The following is a 22,124-nucleotide window of genomic DNA, read 5'->3' as shown; positions in this document are numbered from 1 at the left end:
CAAGCTCGCAGCGGCTGAGCCAGCCCCGGAGCTCCCGCGTCTCCTCTCCTTCCTTTGTGTGCGCGCGAGAGGAGTTGGGGCGGAGGGAGAAGGGGGAGGTCGCTCTGTCTGTCTGTCTCCCTCTGCCTTTGCCCGGGCAGCTTGAAGTGCCGCTGGAGAGGCGGGAGCCCACGGGGAGGGTGCGGGTAGCTGGTGGAGGGACTCTGGGCCGCCCGGGAGCCCGGGTCCCAGCCGCGCGCTGCAAGCGCGGACCGCAGCCGAGGCTGGGCTGGAGGCACGATTCGTCCGCTCCGGCCGCCCCTCGGCCTCCCTCCGCTCCCACCTACCCCCGACACCCGGAGAACAGCGTGCGAAGGCGCCGAGAGGGACGGAAACCACAAATAAATAGCGGCGGCAGCAGCGCGTCATCTGGCGGAGCAGGAAGTGCAGGCAGAGTCCGGAGGCTGGTGCTTTCTGCGCGTCCCCCAGACTTTGCCATGGGCTGGGGGCCGCGGAGGCTGCGAGCGTCCGGGCCAGGGCAGCGGCGGCCGCGTCCGCTCCGGGGCTGAGCGAGAAGCGTCGCGCGGGGCGCACGGAGATGGCAGCGTCCAGCAACTCCAGCCTGTCCGGCTCCTCGGTGTCCTCTGGTGAGTTTCAGCCCATCGCGAGCGGCTGCCCCGCTGGGTCTCTCACCCCCTGCCCGCGCCCCGCACTCTGGGATGGAGAGAGCCTACCTGTGGCCGTTCTGCTCGCTCTCCCGGAGTGAGGGCAGGCGGCCGCTGTGACACTTGTTTGGCTGGCCGGCACCCTTGGGCGCCCACAGCACCTTCGCGCCTGGAGTCTGACAGCACAGAGGTGGGAGAGCGGGGGCGCCCTTGGTGTGCAGAAGTGGGGTGTTTGGGGATTTGTGGAGCAGTAGGCAAGAAGCGAGGCGAGCAGGGCGGGCTCGCACTTTCTAGCGCCGCTGAACCAGGGCTGGCGGGTCGGGGAAGGTGAGGGTGCCGCTGGGCGCCCCGACCCTCTGGCTGTGCGGTGCCCATTCCACTGGATGCCCAGATTCAAGGCAAGGGGGAGCAAACCCTCGCTCTTCGCATACTTCATTTTCTTTGTTTGTTTCAGAAATTAGCTCCGTGGAGACGCACGCTTGGTGTATGGACTTGAGATAGGGATAATACAGGGATTCTGTCATTCTGGTTCTGATTGAAGTTAGGGACCGGCGGTCAAGCCCAGCCTCTGACCATTTGCCCAGTTTCAAGTGTGCGTGCGTGTGTGTGTGTGTGTGTGTGTGTGTGTGTGTGTGTGTGATTTTCCTCTGTGGCCTCTTAGAATACATTTGGTAATTTTACTTTCCAGGCATACATTTTTTTTTTTTCTTTCAAGTGTGGCTGAGCGAAGGAAGGGCATCTTTCAGCTTCTCTATGGTTGATCAGCGGGTCTAATTGAAGAGAAGAAATCGCTAATGAATCTGAAGGAGTAGGAATCAATAGAAGCAGACCCTCTGGATTCTGAGTATGACAGGTTTCTAATCAGGATGATGCATTAGGTAGAATGCTTCTACCGCTCTGGTCATTGAAAACTTTAATGACAAACCCTAAAGGGATAGCTGACAAGACATTTACTGTAGTTTACAGTATTCAGGGGTCAAGAAGGTCTTGAAGTCCTAATGGAAATGCTCAATATATCAATATTGTATTAATTTCTATTGTGTGTCCGCTTTAAATTATTACTCCAAAAATTAAACTCAGAGAAAGAAACGTTCTATTGGAGGCATTGGACAGCAAGCCAGGCATTAAGGAACCCTATCTCTAGATGTGTGACTAATTAAATCATAAATGCAAGGTGATTTGACTAAGGTGCAGTTGCGACATGGAACAAGGTGATTACTTGAAAGTCATCTATTATCTTTTTTGGCAGGTTTTAGTTCCAGTGAAATAGCACTTCCTTTCTTGATCATTACCAACTGATGAAAAGCACAGTGTTGTTATGTGAATGAGGTAGTCGAAGTTTCTGGTAGTAGCAGCCAATGGGGCAGCACAGTCATATCTTATTAAGAGCAGCAACAAGTTGACCGCCTGTGGTTTTAATTCTGAGAACTCAGCAAATGCTACAGCTTATTTTTAGTATCCTCAAACCACTGATGCTGCTTTTCAATTCATTTTGGTTGACTAACATTGAATTTAAAATACAGTGATGTTGGCTTATGGTTAGCATATGGTTACCCCTCTTTGAAAATGGCCCACAAGATGAACTGGTGGGAGAGTGGTAATGAAGGGAAAGAAGACAAGAGAAAGGACAATAAGGCAGTATTATCATATGATTTACTGGTGTATAAATTACAGGTGCTGTGGCATCCGAATTTTCAGATCTTGATGAAATATCTCCTTAAGCTTAAGGACCCTTATTGAAAAACCTAACTCAGCCTTAGGAAGAATACATGGGTTTGAAGCAGCACAGTATAAGCTTTAGATGACGTTAATTGCTTTGAACATAGGATAGAGATGCATGTGAAGGTTCTATTATATTTTTTGCTTTAGTTACCACTGTTTTAAATCCTAATGAAAACAGAGAGATAACAGGAAAGCTGAGATTCAAAAAGTGGGCAGGGATATGTCATTTAATATGAATCAACCTAGCCCATGAGCTTATATTGGCTAATTCACCACTTAATCAGGCACTTTGTCTTGAAAAATATGAGAACCAGAATTCTGTTTTTAAGCACACTTACCATCATGTGGATCATGAATAATTCAGAAAATACAAGCAATTCACACCTGTGAGAAGTGTTGGGCAGGAAAGAATAGAGCTTGTTTGTGATGGCAGCTGGGTTCTCAGGCAAAGGTCAGAGTCTGAGAAAGAGGGCACTTCATCAGTCTATTAATCACCGTTTTTTCCATAGTAGGTGGACCTACTATGTGCCAGGCCTCAGGTTGGCCTTAGTCTCAGCTTCAAGGAGGTTAAGTGAGGAAAATAATTTAAGGATTCTTTAGAGCTTCCCTGGTGGCTCAGATGGTAGAGAATCTGCCTGCCATGGAGGAGACCCAGGTTCAGTCCTTCTTCAGGAAGATCTCCTGGAGAAGGAAATGGAAACCCACTCCAGTATTCTTGCCTGGAAAATCCCAAGGACAGAAGAGCCAGGCAGATTATGATGCATGGAGTCGCAAAGATTTGGACCCTACTAAGTGACTAACACACATACCCCTCTAGCTCTGAAGCTTTGTGATATTGTCCTTGAGTTTGGCTCCACCAGTGGATAAGTTGGGGTGTGTTATTTAACTTTTCCAAGCCTCAGTTTCCTCATCTAAGGCTAACAATAGGAACTATTTCATAAGAATGTCACAGAGATTAAATGAGGTAATGTGTATAGAGCATTTAGCATAGGGTGTGGCATTTAATGTTTGCTCAGTGTGAATAAAGTTTGTTCCTTGGAGGAAGGAAAAAATAAAAGCTTTCTCTGGCTCAGACTTTAGGTACAGAAGTAAGTCCAACACATATCAAATCTGCCTCTTGCATTGCATGTTAGATTTGGTCTTGAGGTTTGAGCTCCATTAAACAAGCATTTATTAAGTTTCTTTAGGCTTCAGGCATAATCCCAAGTGTTTGGAATAGAAAGATGAATCAAGACCCTTTCCCTCCCCATCCAGCAGCAGAGATGGACAAACAACCATCTATATTCTATTTTAAGAAAATGAGTTATGGGGAGGAGAGTACAGGGAGGAGACGGATGACCTCAGTTGTGAGGGGTCAGTAGGGGTGACTTATGACTTGGGCCTTGAAGGATGAGTGGGATGTTTTCAGGAAACAGAGAGCAGGAAAGGCATTTTAGGGAGAGGGATGCTCTTAGGCAAAGGCCTGGAGATAGGGAAGTTCATAGCCTAATTTTCAGCTCCCTTCTTAGGGCTATTCATCTGTTTTTTTTGGTGGTTCCTCTTCTCTGGACAGTTATGCTTATAGGCCCATCAGCAGGCTCAATCATGGAGCTGCCAGAGCACTCAAGGCTGCTGCTGTGGGAGGATTTCTTTCTGTTCAGGTAGCAGTGGGTTTGATGGTACAGCTCTCCACACCTCAGGATATATTTGAGCAACTGAGCACTAAGAAGGGAACAGTTGATTTTGTAGTCTCCAGCATATGGAGAGGTAAACTCGAATAGAATACCATGGGTAAACTTCTCTTAGAGGAATAGCTGTGGGAGGTTTATGTTTGGATGGATTTGTGTGAAGAGTAAAAATGTAACAGTTTATTCAGTATTAAGCTTAACATTATCTGATTTTCCTGTAAATGTGTTCTTACTTGCTATTGGTGGACCACATCACCTAAGCATCTCATTTATTCTACATTACCAGCTGGGACACAACAGATGAAATAATCAGGTTAAAATTAATTTTTAAATACATTTTCTGAGAACTCTTTAGAAATTTGCTTCTGGAATATTCAATTATGTATAAAAGAAATTGCTTTGCCTTTGTTTTAATGATAACTGCTGGTAATTAAATTTCACAATCACCTAGATTGGCAGGAAGGTTTGATTACCTTTATTATTTTAAATCGGGGGCGGGGGGTGGGGGGCGGTCGGAATCCCTATCCTTAAGCTTTTAATCTAGCCTGTGGTACTTGATTATATTCTGAAATAAACAATTGTTGATTTGAAAAATACTTTTCTTAATGATCTTGAATCAGATTTGCTTTTATAATTGAAATAAGAACTTTTTGCATATTACTTATGTGATCACCAAATGGATAATTTCACAGATGAAAGAAAAAAAAAAAATCAACCTTAGGTATACATATGTCCCCTCCCTCTTGAACCTCCCTCTCATCTACATCTCCACCCCACCCCTCTAGGTTGTTACAGAGACCCTGTATGTATACCTATGGCTGATTCATGTTGATGTTTGGAAGAAACCAACAAAATTCTATAAAGTAATTATCCTTTAACTAAAAAATAAATAAATTTAAAAAAAGAAGAAGAAAAATCAACTCAAGTAAAGTAATAGATAAAGAAACTTTGAGATGCTTTTCAGTAACTGAACAAGGTAAAAAATTAAATATCAAAAGGATTCTTGGGATAAGAAGTTAAGATTTTGAGAATATAAATGAACTGGATTATAGAAATGAAATTGACAGGGACTTTTGAAATTAAAATGCAAATATTAATAGAAAAAAGTAAAACTCAGTGTTATGTACAGTCTTTGAAACTTTAATTGGGAAAAGAACATTCCTGAATGGACTGAGGGATTTATTTTTCCAGATTCTTTACAACAGTAATTCGGGCCAAGGAAATAATGCCATTTTCTGTTGTCAAACTGGTGTTGATCTTAGAAATGATAAATAGGAATTTTCATTACTTGTTACTGACGACTCACAACCAGTGGCATATACAAATCTTTCACATTCCTAGATTCAGAAGGCAAAACCGAACTGTAATCATGCTGCCAAGACCTATATACGTGTAATTAGAAACTCCATGGATCTAATACTGTAAAACAGGATATCTTTGTTGAAACAGAGAAGTTCACATTGAGAAGTCTTCTACCTTTAAACTTCAGAAATATTCAATTATGTGTAAGCCAAATATCTCTACCTTTGTTTTAGTGTTAATTGCTGGTAATTTAATCTCAATTACCTAGAATGGCAGGAGGATTTGGTCACTTTTATTTTAAATTGTGCACAAAAAATTGCAATTTCAAAAACATTGCAAATTTGACAAAATTGCAAAGCTGAGAATTAATGCCCTGAGAGAAATCATTTACTGATGAAAGCTTTTGTTTTTCTGCTGTTTTTCTGGTGACCTTTCCACGCCTCATTTTAACTTACTAGATTCTCACTGTCCTCTGTGGTACCTGAGATGAAAGTGAAAGTGAAGCTGCTCAGTCGTGTCCGACTCTTTGTGACCCCATGGACTGTAGCTTACCACACTTCTCTGTCCATGGGATTTTCCAGGCAAGAGTACTGGGGTGGGTTGGCATTTCCTTCCCTAGAGGATCTTCCCAACCCAGGGATCGAACCTGGGTCTACCACATTGTAGGCAGATGCTTTACCAGGGAAATCAACCTGAGATGAACCCAGTGATATAGAATCTGAGAGGAAAGGCAGCTCTTCCTAGGCATAACAGCTTTTTTTGCAGTGTTTGACAAGGGCCCACTGATCTGTGTACTTTTGCTAAAATGCCAGATGCCTCCCCTGCTCCCACTAATCCCATGAAGAGTTCTGAATGACCTTCTCTTTGGGGGTCAGCTTTGGGGGGATGCAAACCCCCAGTGTTTTCCAGGCCAGTCTATGCAGGGTTTCACTGGGCAGTGTCCTTTGCGCTGCCACCTGGGGCTTGGCCAAGTGTCTGTCCTGCTGAGGGCCGTCTGCTGCCCCGCAGGGTGCCTGCGTTCACACAGTGGTGAAGATAACCGGACTTTGGGGTTGGAAAACCTGTACATGAGCAGTATCATCTTGGTATGGTTTGGGGAAGAGTTTTTGGCCAGAAGATCAAGATTCCTGCCAAGATAGTTAGATATAGAGAAGGCAAAAGGAAGCTAGTGATAGACCTAAGATTAATGGCACGCAGCTGTCACTCATCCATGATTTATCTTTTATGAATGTATTCACATTTCATGGCTCCTGAAATATGTCATTGAATTTTCAAAATGAATGGCTCCTTCCCTCCCTTCCTCCCTTCTTTGTTCTCTCTTTCTCCCTTTTTCTTTTCTCATCTGTTTTTATGTTGGTCAGATTGCTATTTAGAGATGTTTCAGAAATCCTGCCTTTGGTCTACTTTCCTGTTAATGGTTCCCGAATCCTCTGGGCACCTTGCTGCTTCTCTTTCCACTTTCTCAGTGGGGAAAGGAGCTGCTGTGCTGTTTTGCACATGGATTCTGGTCACAGGGTCAAGATGGACGTGTCCATCTGTGGTGCAGCTTCAGGGCTGTGACAGAGCTCACTCCTCGTGTGTCTCAAAGTTACTAACAAAAGCAGAGGTTTGTTTAAAGTCTCCATGGTTAGAGGAAACCCAGGTAGGAAGGTGCTGGACCCACACACAATCTGCTCTGCCAGGGCACTTAGGGTCTGAGTCTGAAGATGGAATGTGTGTACTGGGGAAGAGCCATTCACCAGATGATTGTGCAAATAACCTGCCTCTTCCTTCAGTTACTAGAAGTTGAACACCTTTGTGGGGACCGGTCTTCATATATAGTCTTTACAGTGTGGTCTTTACAGTGTGGCCTTGACAGCATGGCCTTGCTTCAACGGTCACCCATGTCACCCAGCTTCAGCCCATTCACAGAATCACCTTAGCAGTTTAAAGTGTTATCTTCAATCACCCAATGTCTGAGTTCCAACAGACATTCTCTAGAAAGGTGCTCAATTACTAACCTTGTTTAAAATGTCATCATCACCACAGGTCAGAGGGGACATTGTTATATTCCTGGAATTGAGATATGTATTACTCACATACTGTGCAGGCCGCCAGTCACCCCTTGTCCTGGTGGCCTGTGGAGGAGAATGCTTTGTTGAGGAAAGAGGCTGGATGCCACTGGGCTGGCAGAACTGCTAGGTCTGGAGAAACAATCTGCTCCCTTGAGCTGGAGAGAGATGCCACCTTCTGAAATGTGCCTTCATTAGATGCTGTAGGAAGAGCCCTAAACGTGGAATCAGAAGATTCTGGACATTTAAGCCTTTAGCTGGGGCACCTACCCTCTTAACCAAGGCTTTTAAATCCTGTCAGAACTGTTAAGCTCTTTACCAGGACTCTTAAACCATTAATCAAGGCCCTTGAACCCTTTACAAAGCTCCTAAACCCTTTACATAGGCACTTTGACCAGATATTTAACCAAACCAACCAGCTAGCTATGTGGCCTTTCGTGAAGTTAGCTCCTCTGAGCCTCACATGTCTCGCTGCAAACTGCAGTTGTGACAGCCTGTTGCCTGGAGTTGAGGTGAGCATCCCCAGAGGTGATAGAGCATCCCTTCCGCAGATCTGCTCGGCATGCCTGCTTATTAGAGGCCAAGTATTTCTCTTTCCTCTCTCTTTCCCTTAACATCTCTGAGCCCCAGTTCTCTTGGCTGTAAATCAGAGATAGCAATATCTGACGAACTTATCCCACAGGGTTGTCTTTGCTGACACCGTTTGGGAAAACGCTTAGTAAACTGTAAAAGCAACTGACATGACTGAGTGGCTGCTATGCATTGTTCTGTGTACATCATCTCCCGTATTTCTCTGAGGTAGACGTTATATCCCATTTTGTAAACAGAGAAATAGGTTCGGCGAGGGCACAGGGCTTGGATTTGAGGTAATAGGATTGAAGCAAAGTCTTGATCTAAAGAGTGTGCTCTTCCCTTTTGAAACATGAGGAACTGGTTTGTTTCTCTGTTCACAAAAGTTGCTGACATTAGAGTTTAAGGTCATGGTTGACAGAGCAAATACAGTTATATTCTTATGCTTTATTTAGTTGCCCTCAGTACTTATCCAGACCGTCACCTCAGTTTGACCAAAGCTCATTCTCATGAGTAATATGAACTGGGAGATGTTACCAAGTCAGTACTCTGTAGAGTGAACACCTAGGGAACTGGGCTTGTATCTGTACTTGAGAATAGTCTTGCAAGGTGAAGGGTATATTAGGTGTTCATTGTACTATTTTTGCAACTTTTCTAAAGGTTTGAAAATTTTCTCGATGCAAAAAAAAGGGGGCAAAAAAAGGAAAAGTGCTACTTAGCATTCAGTTGGTTTTCTTCACGGGCATTACAGAAGCATTGTTTTTGTGTGAGGATATAAGTCCTGTTATCTCATGATGATAACAGATTCTGTTATCATCCCAGATTCTGAATTGTCAGGCAGCAGAATATCTATTCCTTAGTTTATATCTTAAGTGAACATATAAAGAAGCTGAAATTACAGAAGGTGTTCAGATAGACCACACACAATTTCTGCCTGAGAATTGTGTTTTTTGGTTTTTTATTTTACCCCCTGAACTGGATTGACTTAACATTTCATTGTAGGTTTGGACCAAAGACAGACCTTGGTTGTTTAGAAGATTCTGGCATTTGTATAAGGAAGAATCAGGGTCTAAGTAACTCCAGGAACTGGCTGCCCAGTGCCACTTGGCTAGTTGGTGGTAGAGCTGAACTGTAGTATGGACCCATATTTCCAGAACATTCATTCTCCATCCTTCTTACTAGCTCATCCTAAAGAGTAGTATCATCCTTAAAGAATTTCTCGCAGACATTTTTTTAATCTGACTTTGTAAGGCCATTCTATGTAATTATTTTTTCCAAAAAGGAAATCATCAAGTGCTTTGTATTTTAAATGGGCCTTAGAACTCAAGGCTGTTGTGTGCATAGAGGCAGAGACTTAAGTGGTCTGATGTCTGCTTTAACTATGTATAGTTATGCTGTCCAATATGGTAACCACTAACCACATATAACTGTTTAAATTTTTTTAAAAATTCAGTTCCTCAGTTGTCCTAGGGACATTTCAGGTGCTCAGTAGTACATATGGCTAGTGGCTACCATATTAGACCGTGCAAAAATGGAACATTTTCACTTATATAGAAGATTCTGTTGGGCAGCGGTGTCAGTAGTTCTAAGACAGGGACCTTACTAATGTAAAATTAGTTACCTAGGGATAGAAAATTTGATAAAGTCTTCTTCCATTCTTGTGTTTGCTTCTTGTGCTGCTTTGGTTGTATTTTACTAATTTTGCAAAATTTTTTAAGTAATTTTTTCATAACTTTGAAGCAAGCTGTGGAATGACAGATGGAATATGATGTTGGGGAAAGTAATTAAAATGTTTGTAAACCTTACTAGTCCTGAAGTTTGATTTAAGCTTTTTTAAAAAATTGTCTGTTGTTTCCTTAATGGCAACTCCTTTTTGAAATAAACCCACAGTGAGTTGTAATTTCATCCTCAAAGAGGAAAAAATGCCTTTATCCAGAAGAAGTTTGGATCTTATAATTGTGTTTCTTCCCCCAAATCATAAAGAAAATAGGAAAACTGTGAATGTGTGGACTGAGGTTGCTAAGTGGCATATTTAAGATATGCTATTTAAAGGAGATTTTCTACCAACCTGACCCACAGTAAACCATTTGCCTAGAAGTATTTTGCTTCTGCAGAAGGCCCATACAGGGCAAAGAAAACACACTGATTTTTAGAAAATAAAGTTAGCTTTTGGAATTTATTTTAACTGGGGGGAAATGTATGCAAATAAGATGCAGGAACACGACAGCTCCTATGGAAAGGAAACTGCCGCCCTTCTTGAACTTCTGTTACCATCTTCAAGTTCAACCAAAAAATGGAAAGGTGGAGGGTTACCTTTAAAATGTCAAACAACTGTCAAGAAAGAGGTGGATATTGAGATTCGGCCACTAGATTCAGAAACCGTACTAGCCAGAGGCAGGTGGCATGCATGGCTTATTCTTTAAGGATATAACTCAGATCACAAATTTTGGGCAGTATGAATCACAGAATCACTTGGGTAATAACCTTATGTAGTTCTTTGCTCATCAGAAGCCCAGTACCTAGATTTCATCTTGTCCCATCACTGCCCTCTGTACCCTCAGTCCTGGCTGAGCACTGTCTTCTTCAAGAAGAGCAAACCTAGCCCTTTCTAGTTATTTCACATAATGCCACTCTAATGATGTAAAGTGCTTTTTCTTAAATAATTTTGCTTCTCAAGAATAAACCCAAGTGAGATCAATTAGGGGACAGCAAGTAAGCAGGAAGCAGGGAGCATGGTTTTGAGGGTAAATCTGAGGCATCTACTAGAGGGTGAGGGCTGCAACGCTACCTCTAAGGGACTGATTCTCCACCTAGACCTGCAGGATCCAATATGGCAGCCACCTGGGCTATAACCCCTTGAAATGTGGCTAGTCTGAGATGCTCTGCAAAAAAATACACATCAGAATTGAACAGTTTACCAAACAAAGAGAAAGTATGATGTCTTATGAATAACTTTGTTATATTGATTATATGTTGAAATGATAACATTTTTGGATATTAGGTTAAAGAAAATTTATTTTAAAAAATTAATTCTACCTGTTTATTGAAAATGTTTAATGTAGCTGCCAGGATATTTAAAACTACATATGTGGCTAATATTATATTTGAACCAGATAGTACTACTGGTCTGGACAACTTCAGTGGGAATGTTCTAGCCTTTTTCACAGAATCTACCATACAAAACCTGCTTATTGACTGATCAGAGGTTCTCACAGTTGCCATCCTGTCCACTTTCCAGGCCAGAAACATACCTTGCCTCCCCTGACGTTTAGTTCAACCCTGATTCTCAACGTCCTATTTTGGTTTAGTCTCAGACATTGAAAGGTGTCCTTCATTTTGCTGGGTCTGTACAGTGATTTTTGAAATGAAATGCTATTGAGAGGGACAGGTTGAGATTTTCATCCAATTCTTGTTTATATAGGTTTTGTGCTTTATTTTTTATTTTTGGTTTTTGCTTCACTATGATTCTAGACTTTACATATTTATTTGTGAGTTTTATGTATACCCCTCTTTCCAAAGAAAGCCATCAGTGTGATAAAGCTGTGAAGTTGAAAAGAGAAACTGAGAGAACAAGGAACACATTTTGTCTTGACCTGGAGCTTCTTGCCATGAGTATACATGTGTGTCTATATACACACACATACATAATGATGTCTGTGTGTGTGTGTGTGTGTGTGTGTGTGTGTGTGTGTGTACACAGAAAGCAGAAGTAGATTGGGTTTCAAACAAAAGTTATTTTCAACCAAATATATAAGTTAATATCCATGGAAATGAAAATTCAAACCTAGCATTACCTTTAGTAATGAAACAATTCACTTGGGATTTGGCTAATGATGTGCAAATATTAATACACATCATTTGGCTGCCTAATATTGATTTAAGTTGTTCATTCAAATTCATTTTATTACAGAAAAATGAGCCATTTTGTTTTACAGTGTTTGTCCCTGCAGAGAGTGAGATCGTAAAACCATGTTTATTAGGTAAATAATGCTCTTTTGCTGACTTTCTGATGCAAAAAGAACCTTATGATGACTCCTTCAGAAAGTTCTGTGAGCGCGTAAGGTTCTGGTTGGGGGCCTGGTTAATTCAAGCCAAGTGTCCTCTGCTTATCTCCCTCGTGATCAATATCTAGGGTTGAAGGTACTGTCAGTGACCTGGGCACAGAGGGTTTTGTTTACGTGTGATGTTCATATGCCTGAGGGTTGAACTTTGTCCATGCGAGAGCCCTATGTTTGTTTTAAGCAAACTAACCCACATGCTTTTTTTTTTTTTTTTAAAAAAGATCAAGTGTGAGTTCTTCTTTGGGAGGAAAAGCATTTGACAGGGGCTTTGTCAACTCTTTTGAAATAATATCAGATTCAGATTAGGAGCATAACCACAACAAATCCTTGGGAATTATGAGCGGAAGACATGATTTGGAACTAGACGATGTAATTTGTCATAAGAACATGATAATTGCCATAGTACTTATTTGGTTCTATATTCTAACCCCAGGAATAATAGTAAGGGGTATTTTGTAAAAATGCACATCGGTCTTTCAGGGAAGAGATGCCCTGCAGATATCTTATTTTTCATAAATAGCTGAGTGTAAATCTGTCATTTAGGAATTCATGTAAACATGTTCCTGAGAGCATATGTAGTTTTAGCTTGTGCCTCTTCTTATAGTAATGAGTTCCATCCATTTTCTGTTCCCAGAGTGGACTTGTATTTCTTTCTGTTGCTTTAAATGTAACTCTCTGAGGCTTATTTCTAATGTCTATTCTTGACTTCGTGAATAAAAGTGGGTTCATGTAAATCCTGAACTTCAAGGGTGCTGTGTCTTGTATCACGTGCCGTGAAGTTGAAGATTCAGCCCAAACACTAGCACCAATGGCCAAACAATAGCACCAATTAATGCTAACTTGAATTTCCATTTTCTCATCCATAAAATGGGCTAATATTACTTGTTGTAGAATCAAAAGGGAACATGTCTGTGAAAGAAACTTGAAAACTAAAAATTTGTGAACAAAATAGAAAAATCTCTGGTCTCTTGAAGTTCCCATTCTAATAGATGCTCCATTGATTGCTTTCCTGTGTGCTAAGTGATCACCCAGAATTCACGATCATCTAATATAACTGGAAAAATCTCTTCTAAATATATTATCTTGCTCTCTTCAAAAGCCTTTCAAAAACCTTGCAGCGTAATCCCACAAGTTTAGAGTTTCTCCACTCAGTGTCAGACTCCACTGTGCCTCCCATATACCTATAGACATTGTGAATTAGCCCAGACAAATCTCTTATCCAAAGGCATGCCACTGTTTATACTTAGCAGTCCAGAGGAGTGGCTCAGATAAAATTTGATGTAATAATCAGTATATGCAAATGAGTATCTGTAACAGACATGCAAGTTACAAAGCACAACAACGGTAACTCTCATTAAAAAAACAAAAAACTACCACTCAACTTTAGGAACATTTTATTCCCTTGCATCCTTCTGGTGCTCTTCTCCCTTCCCTCCTCTGTCTTCTTTCATTCCCTCCCTCCAAACTAACCACTACTTTGAATTTCCTGCTTTTTATTCCCTTAGTTTTCTTCCTTTAAATTATCTTACTCCATATCACTAAAATACATGCTCCATGATGGCAGATATTTTTTGTCTGTTCTGTTCAATCTGTCCCCAGTGTCTAGAACAGTGTCTGGCATGCAGTAGGCTGAGCAACTGAGTACACGTGCACACACTTAGGCACTCCATAAGTAGTTATTGAGTAAATGAATATGGCAGTGTCCCACGTCTATCAAAGGGATGCTGCTATAGTCCCTCCTTTATCTCTTGTATGTAAATCAGCTCTGTAAGTGATGTAAATTTCATCATAGTTTCATATTAGCTGCATGCCTTTAATGATTTTTAGAAAATTAGTATTTTTTTAAAGTGTTCATATAGATTATTTGCATTTAGTTGCAATAGGAGATGCCCAGCAAAATTACATGGACTTTTATGAACCAGGACTTCTTTTTAAACTTGATTTGTATTTCACAAGCACTTTTCAGGGCTGAACAGTGAACACTCAAGAAACATAAGTAGTGAAGCTTGAGTTCAGCAGGGAGACCTACAAAGAAATTTTTTTAAAGAATAAAATATACATGCTACCACAAAAATGAACCTTGATAATATTATATGAAGTGAAAGAATCGAGCTACAGAAGACCACATATTGGCTTGCCTGGCAGTTCAGCAGTAAAGAATCTGCCTGCCAATATAGGAGACATAGGTTAGATCCCTGATCTGGGAAGATCCCACATGCCGAGTAGCAGCTAAGCTAAGCCCCTGCGCCACAACTATTGAGCCTGTGCTCCAGAGCCTGGGAGCTGCAAATTACTGAGCCCACATGCCGTAACTACTGAAGCCTGCATGCGAGAGTCTGTGCTCCATAACACCAACACACAATGAGAAGCCAGCACACTGCACCTAGGGAGTAGCCCCCACTTGCTGCAACTAGAGAAAAGCCTGCAGCAGCAATGAAGACCCAGCACAGCCAAAATTAAGTAAATAAAAACTTGTTTTAATCGTATGTATTGTATGATTCCACTTATATGAAATCTCCAGAATAGGCAAATCATAGAGACGGAAAGTCGATTCGTTATTTCCTTTGGCTGGGCATGGGGATTGGAGGAGAACCAGAGCGACTGCTAATGGGTATGGGTTTCTTTGCAGGGTAATGAAGTTGTTCTAAAATTGATTGTGATAATGGTTGCACCTGTGTGTGATTACACGAAAAGTCACTGAATTGTACACTTTTAAAGAGGTGGATTGTAGGGTACATGAATTATATCTCAATAAACCCATCATTTTGAAAAGGCCAGAAAATGAATAGAATAGGCAAGAGAGGGTGAAAAGACCATAAAAAAACTTAAATATCGAGTCATTCCCAGATAGGATGCTTGTAATCGGATAGGAAACGTTCACTCTGTATTTACTGGTATCTTCAACAACACACGGAGATAGCCCTTTTCCCGTTTTCATTTACACATTCATCTTTTTCTGCTTCCAGTCCTCGATCTGAAAAAGTTCCACAAAATTGTGTTCTCTTTGGCTGGTTCACAGGGTCAGCTCTGCCTGCTCCGGCAGACACCTTCTTCCTCTGTGCCCCCTGGAGACCATGGTGTCCTTTCTCCTCTGGCTGAAAAATGAGGAACAGCAGCAGGTCTCTGCTGATGCTGGACAAAGCAATTAATGCGTTTCTCATGACTAGTTAATTGGATTTTTATGCAGCTTTTCAAGCCCAGGGCACAACTCTTGTGCCCTCCAATTGAAATGCAGGTCATCGGGGAACCAAGTTTCCCACGTTGCCTCTGTGTACGTGGTGCTGCTGAGTGTTACCAGCGCGGTGATGCTGCTGTTCCTCTCTCCCATGCCCCATTAGATGGATGCCTGTGCCAGTGTTTCCAAGGGTATCGTCTGTTGGCTCTTTTGTTGTTTCTAATCAAAGAGCTGACACCCTTTGATCATGTCAGATCACAGTATTGTACTGTAAATACTGCTAGGAAGACTAAAATACTACACAGGTACAGCTGTCTCAGATCATCTCACAGTGCTTACTTTCACACTGAACAAGTAAAGGAAAAAATGCGTTTGATCCGATTCACTCTAAAATATGAATATTACAAATATGAAGTTTTCTAGAACCACATATAGTTCAATACAGCAAATCCAATCAGTGAGCATTTTAAAAAGTCCTACTGGGTTTAAGTGCCAGGTTGTTGGAGAAATCCTCCTTTTCACCCAAGTTTAGAGACTCCTAGAGCAAGATAGACTTCCCGTCAGTTAGAGGAAGATCTCATGGGAGCTTGTGGGGCTAGAGACTGGTGTCTTTGGGGAGCGGAGTCCCTGGGTGGCCACTTTCATGGGCAGGCTTCACTCTCCAAAGGCATGTATGAGTGTATAGGACAACTGGTTCTCCTTTGTGGCCTGTCCTCTTTCTTCTCCCCAAGGGACAGCTCAGATGGGTCCCCACACAAAATTCAAATAAATAGCCATTCATGAGAGTACAGAGGCAAAGCAAATCCTGAAACTAAGTCTTCCCTAGTTCTTTCTTTTAAGGTCTGATTTGCAGTATTTTCTTGGCACCCAGAGGAGGAAGTGGGTGTGGGCTATAGTGGATTTGTTATTCTGTGTCCTCCCCTCAGGGAAATTTGGCTGCCCTGGGTACCCTGCAACAATGTGGGCAACGTATGTGCCTTGTGCTGGCCTCTGCAGCTGCCCTCATGTCTCACCCCAGGTGTGCATTTATACCTTGGTCCTCCAGCTTGCTAATATCACTGGCCAAGCTTTCTCTAACAAAAGACACACTGTCCCTGGGACATGCCATGCATGTGACTCTTCTCATGCTGACACCAACATGCCTAATGCATTCACACCTCCTCACTTCCTGACTAGACCATTCCAGGGTACGAGTATTGCATGGACTAGGATGCTTCTGCTGGAGAAGGCAATGGCACCCCACTCCAGCACTCTTGCCTGGAAAATCCCATGGATGGAGGAGCCTAGTAGGCTGCAGTCCATGGGGTCGCTAAGAGTCAGACATGACTGAGCGACTTCCCTTTTACTTTTCACTTTCATGCATTGGAGAAGGAGATGGCAACCCACTCCAATGTTCTTGCCTGGAGAATCCCAAGGACGGGGGAGCCTGGTGGGCTTCTGTCTCTGGGGTCGCACAGAGTTGGACACGACTGAAGCGACTTAGCAGCAGCAGCAGCAGCAGGATGCTTCTGCAGAAAATCCCCAAAGAAGTGGGAGGTCAGCATGATATACACTGTAACATCTGACTGAGTCTGCTTCTCTGTAGTTCTGTGAGCTCTCCCTCTTGGTGGATGGGCTTTGTCCTCAGCCTCACTCTCCCTTCTGTGTCAGGATGACAGCAGCAGTCCCTGGCTTCACATTTAGAAAGAGAAAAAGGGTAACATCTTCCTACTGGTTTGATGGAAAGTAAAAACACCTGTCTCAGAAGCATCCCTCCCAACAGCAGACTTTCCCTTGTCTCATTGGTCATAGTTGTGTCATATGCTCTCATATGAGCCAATCACTTGCAAGAATAGGATTTCATGGTGCACTCAGTCCAGTCATGACCCCCACTTCCTGGAACAGCCTCTCCTGGAAAAGTGAGGACAGCTGGATGGAACAGGTTTTTGTGAAGGAGGCTGGAGGAACCCAGGGTATCTGCCATAGGTATGTCATGAATGTCCTCAGCCCTTGAAATCTCCAAAGCCACCCAGAAATACTGAGAGTCCTAAGAAACCTGGCCTTTCCCAGGCAAAGGACTTAATTATAGTCTAGTTGAGAACCCATTAGTGAATCTATCCATTCTGTAATAATATTTCTCCCCTGAAAAAACATATATCTGCTTCCCTTCCAAGTTAAGGTGGCTGACAGCTTGTACTGATGCATTGTTTCACTTGTTAGTGTTTTCTGATTTGAAACATCTTACTTTATGGTTCTGAGCCATTCATTCAAAAAATGTATAGATTCTTCAGCTCTAATGAAAAGTAGGACAGTGAGGGTGGAAGGTTTTGAATCTCGACCGACTTTAACACCTCTGAGTCTGGTGTAAGTTGGAATTGTTATATTGGAAATTCAGGGAATAATAGTAGATGATTCAACCACTCCTGGTTGCTATGGTGAGGAATTTTTAAAGCTTTGATTTGTGAGAAATAGTGATCATTAGTAGCTCTTTGTTTTTAAAACAGAGAGCCCTGCAAATGGTAAAGGCTTGAGTGGAATAAATGACTGGCACCTAATTGGAGAAAGAATCTCAGGTTATTTCCAAAGAAATGAAAAACAGGCCGGGGCTTTTGGAGAGCAGATTCTTATATTTCATTTTTATGTCAGGCCAGAGTATGCAAAAATTATTGGATAAGGAGTCATGTGACTCCCATCTATGCTAGTTCTGCCTTGGCTTTTACTTTGCATATGGCCTGGGGACAATTACATTATCATTTTGTAACTTTTTGATGCTCATCTGTTGAATTATTAGGTCAGACCAGATCATCTCTGAAGGTCTTGAAAATTTTATGATTTTGTGACTCTGCTGATTTCCTCTTGCCAATTTTCAGTACTTTGGTGGTATGCCCAAACAGCCCTCCTTCCTCCCACACATACTTCACATAGCAGTTATCATTGGCCTCATTTGCTCCTGACACCAGTCTGTAAGATATGAAGAACTACTGGGTGCCTGTCCTGCAGTCAATTTTCAGTCCTCACTCCAGGTAAGCCCAGAGACATCTCAAATGTGCTATAGGGAAGTACTATACAAACCTTTGGGAATTTCTTACATCTAGAAATACACTTTGCATCATAACTCAGCACATACTGACACCATGCTAAGTATACATAATTCAGTGTATACTTATCAAGCATTTACTATGTTCTCGGTGTTAGAAATATTACAGTAGTGAACAAAAGGGACAAAAATTCTGGTGCTTATGTAGTTTCTGAATATGGAGAAATAGTAAACCAAAGAAATTATATGCACTCTGTATATTTACAAAATATATGCATCATTATTACATATAATTTATAATTTACATAATATATTAGAAGGTGATAAGTTCTATGCAGAAAAATAAAGCAGAAAGGGAGATAGGAAATATTGGGAGTTGAGGGGGGCTCTGATTATTAAATTGTATGGTCAAGGAAGGCCTTACTGAGAAGATGACATTGATGGTGAGGAAGCCAGCATGTAGATATCTGGAGGAAGAGCATTCCAGACAGAGGGACCAGAGTTACAGATACCCACCTGTGAGCATGTGCCTGGTATGTTCCAGGACCAGGAGTAGTGTCATGGATCTGGGGTAATAAGGGGTAAATAGGACTGAGCAGAAGGGGTGGGGGTGGGGAAGATCATGGTGGGCTGTGTAGACCATTGTAGGGACTTTTGGCTTTTACACTGAGATTAATCATCCCTTGTCTAGAAGAGTAACAGAGGACCCTGGCAGGCTACAGTCAGTCCATGGGATTGCAAAGAGTTGGATACAACTGAACACACACCCACACAAGAGTGACATGATCTGACTTGGGTTTTAACCAGGAACCATCCTGGCTGTTATATTGAGAGTAGACTAAACACAAACTCTTCATGTAGGTGTAAGCTGTGCTTACCCCTTCATGTATGACATGCTGTATTTTCTTTTCTATTGCATTTTAATTCATCTAAAAACTGATCAGTGCCCACAAATTGATTTTACTATAAGGTGTCAATGTGTAGTTTGAAAAACAGATTGCAAATTGGGTTAAAACCCCAAAGAACTGAGCTTCCTTGCTCAAGGCATGGTTGTGCTATACATGGCACCCTATGGAACCTTGTATTCATACTCAGTAATAGCTTTCACGGAACTTTTGTTCATTTTTTAACTTACATCGAATTTATGCATGCTAAGTTGCTTGATCAGTTCTTTGTGACCATATGGATTATAGCCCTCCAGGCCCCTCTGCCCATGGGATTCTTCAGGTAAGAATCCTGGAGTGGGTTGCCATGCCTTCCTCTGAGGATCTTCCCTATCCAAGGATTGAACCAGCATCTCTTACATCTCCTGCATTGGCAGGCGGGTTCTTTACCACTGGCACCACCTGGGAATCTGAACTGAATAACACTGTTTTATTAAATGCTGATTTAAGAGTTTCATTTTTCCTACATATTTAGCAGGCTTTTATTACCAATTTAGATTTTAAATAACATTTTTGTTGTTGAAGTATAGTTGATTTACGATATTGTGTTACTTTCAGATGTACAGCATAGTGATTCAGTTTTTTTCTGATTATATTCTATTACAGATCATTACAAGCTATCGAATATAGTTTCCTGTGCTATATGCTAAATCCTTGTTGCTTATCTATTTTTTGTATAGTGGTATGTATCTGTTAATCTCATGCTCCTATTTGTCCCTCCCCCACTCCCTCTCTCCTTTGAAAATGACTTTTTCTATAGATTATTTTAAATATACTTAAAGAGAAAAGTATAGTGAATCAACTTCAATAATTATAAACTCATGGCCAGTGTCATCTAAACTCACCTTCCACAGTTTGAATTACTTTGAAGCAGGTCTCAGGCCTGGTATTATTTCATCTGTAAATATTTTAGTTGTTATCTTAAAAGATAAAAACTCATTGCAAAACTATGCTGCATTAGTATTCACATGCAAGTGTATGCGTGTGCCCACACACACCAGCAATAATTCGCCCTGTGTAGTCTGATCAGCAGTGTCTCTTCATCCATCTCAGGAGGGAAATGCAAGTAACTTTCACGAGATGAAGCTGTGGTCATATTTTCTTGATGCTGAAGGTGGTGTTTCTGGACACTGCCAAGCCCCTGTTGAAGAAATACTTCCTTACTGTCAAAAACGAATCACTTCAATCCTGTTCCCCTTTTATACTTTCATTTCTTCTTGAGTGGGGCCTCCTTTTCTGTGACTTTTGACCAATCAATGGTAAGAGCCTAGAGAGGCAGTCCTGGGTCTTATGACCCTCGTACCACACAGTGACTTGACATGGTTTCCCACACACAGCAGCCGTCACACTTCTGTTAATGTTTTTACTTCCTGTTCTAAATTCAGAATTGGGGGAAGCCTCTCTTGGCCCTTTGACCCATCGCTCTGTTGGCCAAATATTTCAACATCATAAAAATCTGACTTGTCTATACAGATGGCTAATAAACACATGGAAAGATGCTCAACATCACTTATTATTAGAGAAATACAAACCAAAACTAGAGTCAGGTATCACCTCACACCAGTCAGAATGACCATCAACCAAAAAAAATTTACAAATAATAAATGCTGGAGAGGATATGGAGAAAAGGGAACCCTCTTGCACTGCTGGTGGAAATGTAAATTGATACAGCCACTATGGAGAGCAGTATGGAGATTCCTTAAAAAACTAGGAATAAAACTGCCACATGACCCAATCATATGGGTAGCAGCAGTAATCTCAATACAGGGCATATACCCTGAGAAAACCATAATTGAAAGAGACACATGTACCCCAATGTTCGTTGCACACTATTTACAAACGCTAGGACATGGAAGCAGCATACCTAGATAGATGTCCATCAACAAATGAATGGATAAAGAAGTTGGCTATTAATATATGTAAACAATGGAATATTACTAAGCCATATAATATTCAGTTTAGAGTGACCGAACTGAACTGAAGCCATATAAAGAACACATTTGAATCAGTCCTGATGCAGTGGATGAACCTGGAGCCTGTTATAGAGAGTGAAATAAGTCAGAAAGAGAAAAATGTTGTATATTAATGCGATGGTACTGATGAACCTATTTACAGGGCAGCAGTGGAGATGCAGACATATAGAACAGACTTGTGGACGCAGTGGGGGAAGGAGAGGGTGGGAGGAATCGAGAGAGTGGCCTGGAAACATGTACATTACCATATGTAAACTAGACAGCCAGTGGGAAATTCGCTGTATGATGCAGGAAGCTCAAACCAGTGCTCTGTGACATCCTAGAGGGGTTGGACAGGGTGGGAGGTGGGAGGGAGGCTCAAGAAAGGGGAGGGGAACATGTGTTTACCTATGGCTGACTCATGTTGATGTATGACTGAGACCACCAAAATACTGTAAAGCAATTATCCTCCTATTACAAATAAATAAATTAAAAAAAAAATCCGACTTGTCTAAGAAGCCTCACTTCTACCAGGATGGGAAGCTTTCTGTATCAGTATTGACACTGACAGGAGCCTTCAAGTTGATCTCTACTCTTACAGAGCACTTTTTGTCCCTTCTGTTCCTTGATCTCCTTATCCTCAGTAGGATGTGATGTTTATTTTCCTCTGGTAGCTCCCCTAATATCCACTAATTCGTTAATTAATTTGATATGGGTTACATTACTGGAAACTTGGTCATTTCTGAATGTATATAATAGTAATTTCATTGACGGGTAAGTAAATATTTGTATGTTTGAGTATATGGTGTGTACTAATCCAGTGCTGAGTATCCCTTATTTACCTAATTAATTACCCAAATTTTATATCTATAAAATTGGCAAGGGAAGTGGCCGTCCTCCAAGCCTTACTCTTTTCATCCTTGCTTTCTCCAACCTTTCTGCTTCTCTTTTCCATAAAAACTGAGTGCATACTCCTGCCAACCCCCATGTGTGGCTTTGGCAACACGAAGAGATGGAAAG

General features: G+C 41.7%; 1 protein-coding gene across 1 annotated transcript in view; it reads left to right on the top strand.

Annotated features, from left to right (window-relative positions):
• The first annotated feature begins 510 nt into the window (after window positions 1-510).
• Window positions 511-22,124, top strand: part of CHN2 (chimerin 2) — a 344,785-nt gene continuing 323,171 nt past the window's right edge. Inside the window, exon 1 of the mRNA XM_006055669.4 lies at window positions 511-626. Coding sequence (XP_006055731.1) covers window positions 578-626 — 49 coding nt within the window. The 5' untranslated portion in view covers window positions 511-577. The remainder of the gene's footprint in view (window positions 627-22,124) is intronic.

The sequence above is a fragment of the Bubalus bubalis genome, chromosome 8 (genome assembly GCF_019923935.1).
Source record: "Bubalus bubalis isolate 160015118507 breed Murrah chromosome 8, NDDB_SH_1, whole genome shotgun sequence".
NCBI classification, from domain to species: domain Eukaryota; kingdom Metazoa; phylum Chordata; class Mammalia; order Artiodactyla; family Bovidae; genus Bubalus; species Bubalus bubalis.
This window is presented reverse-complemented; position numbering and strand designations above follow the sequence as displayed.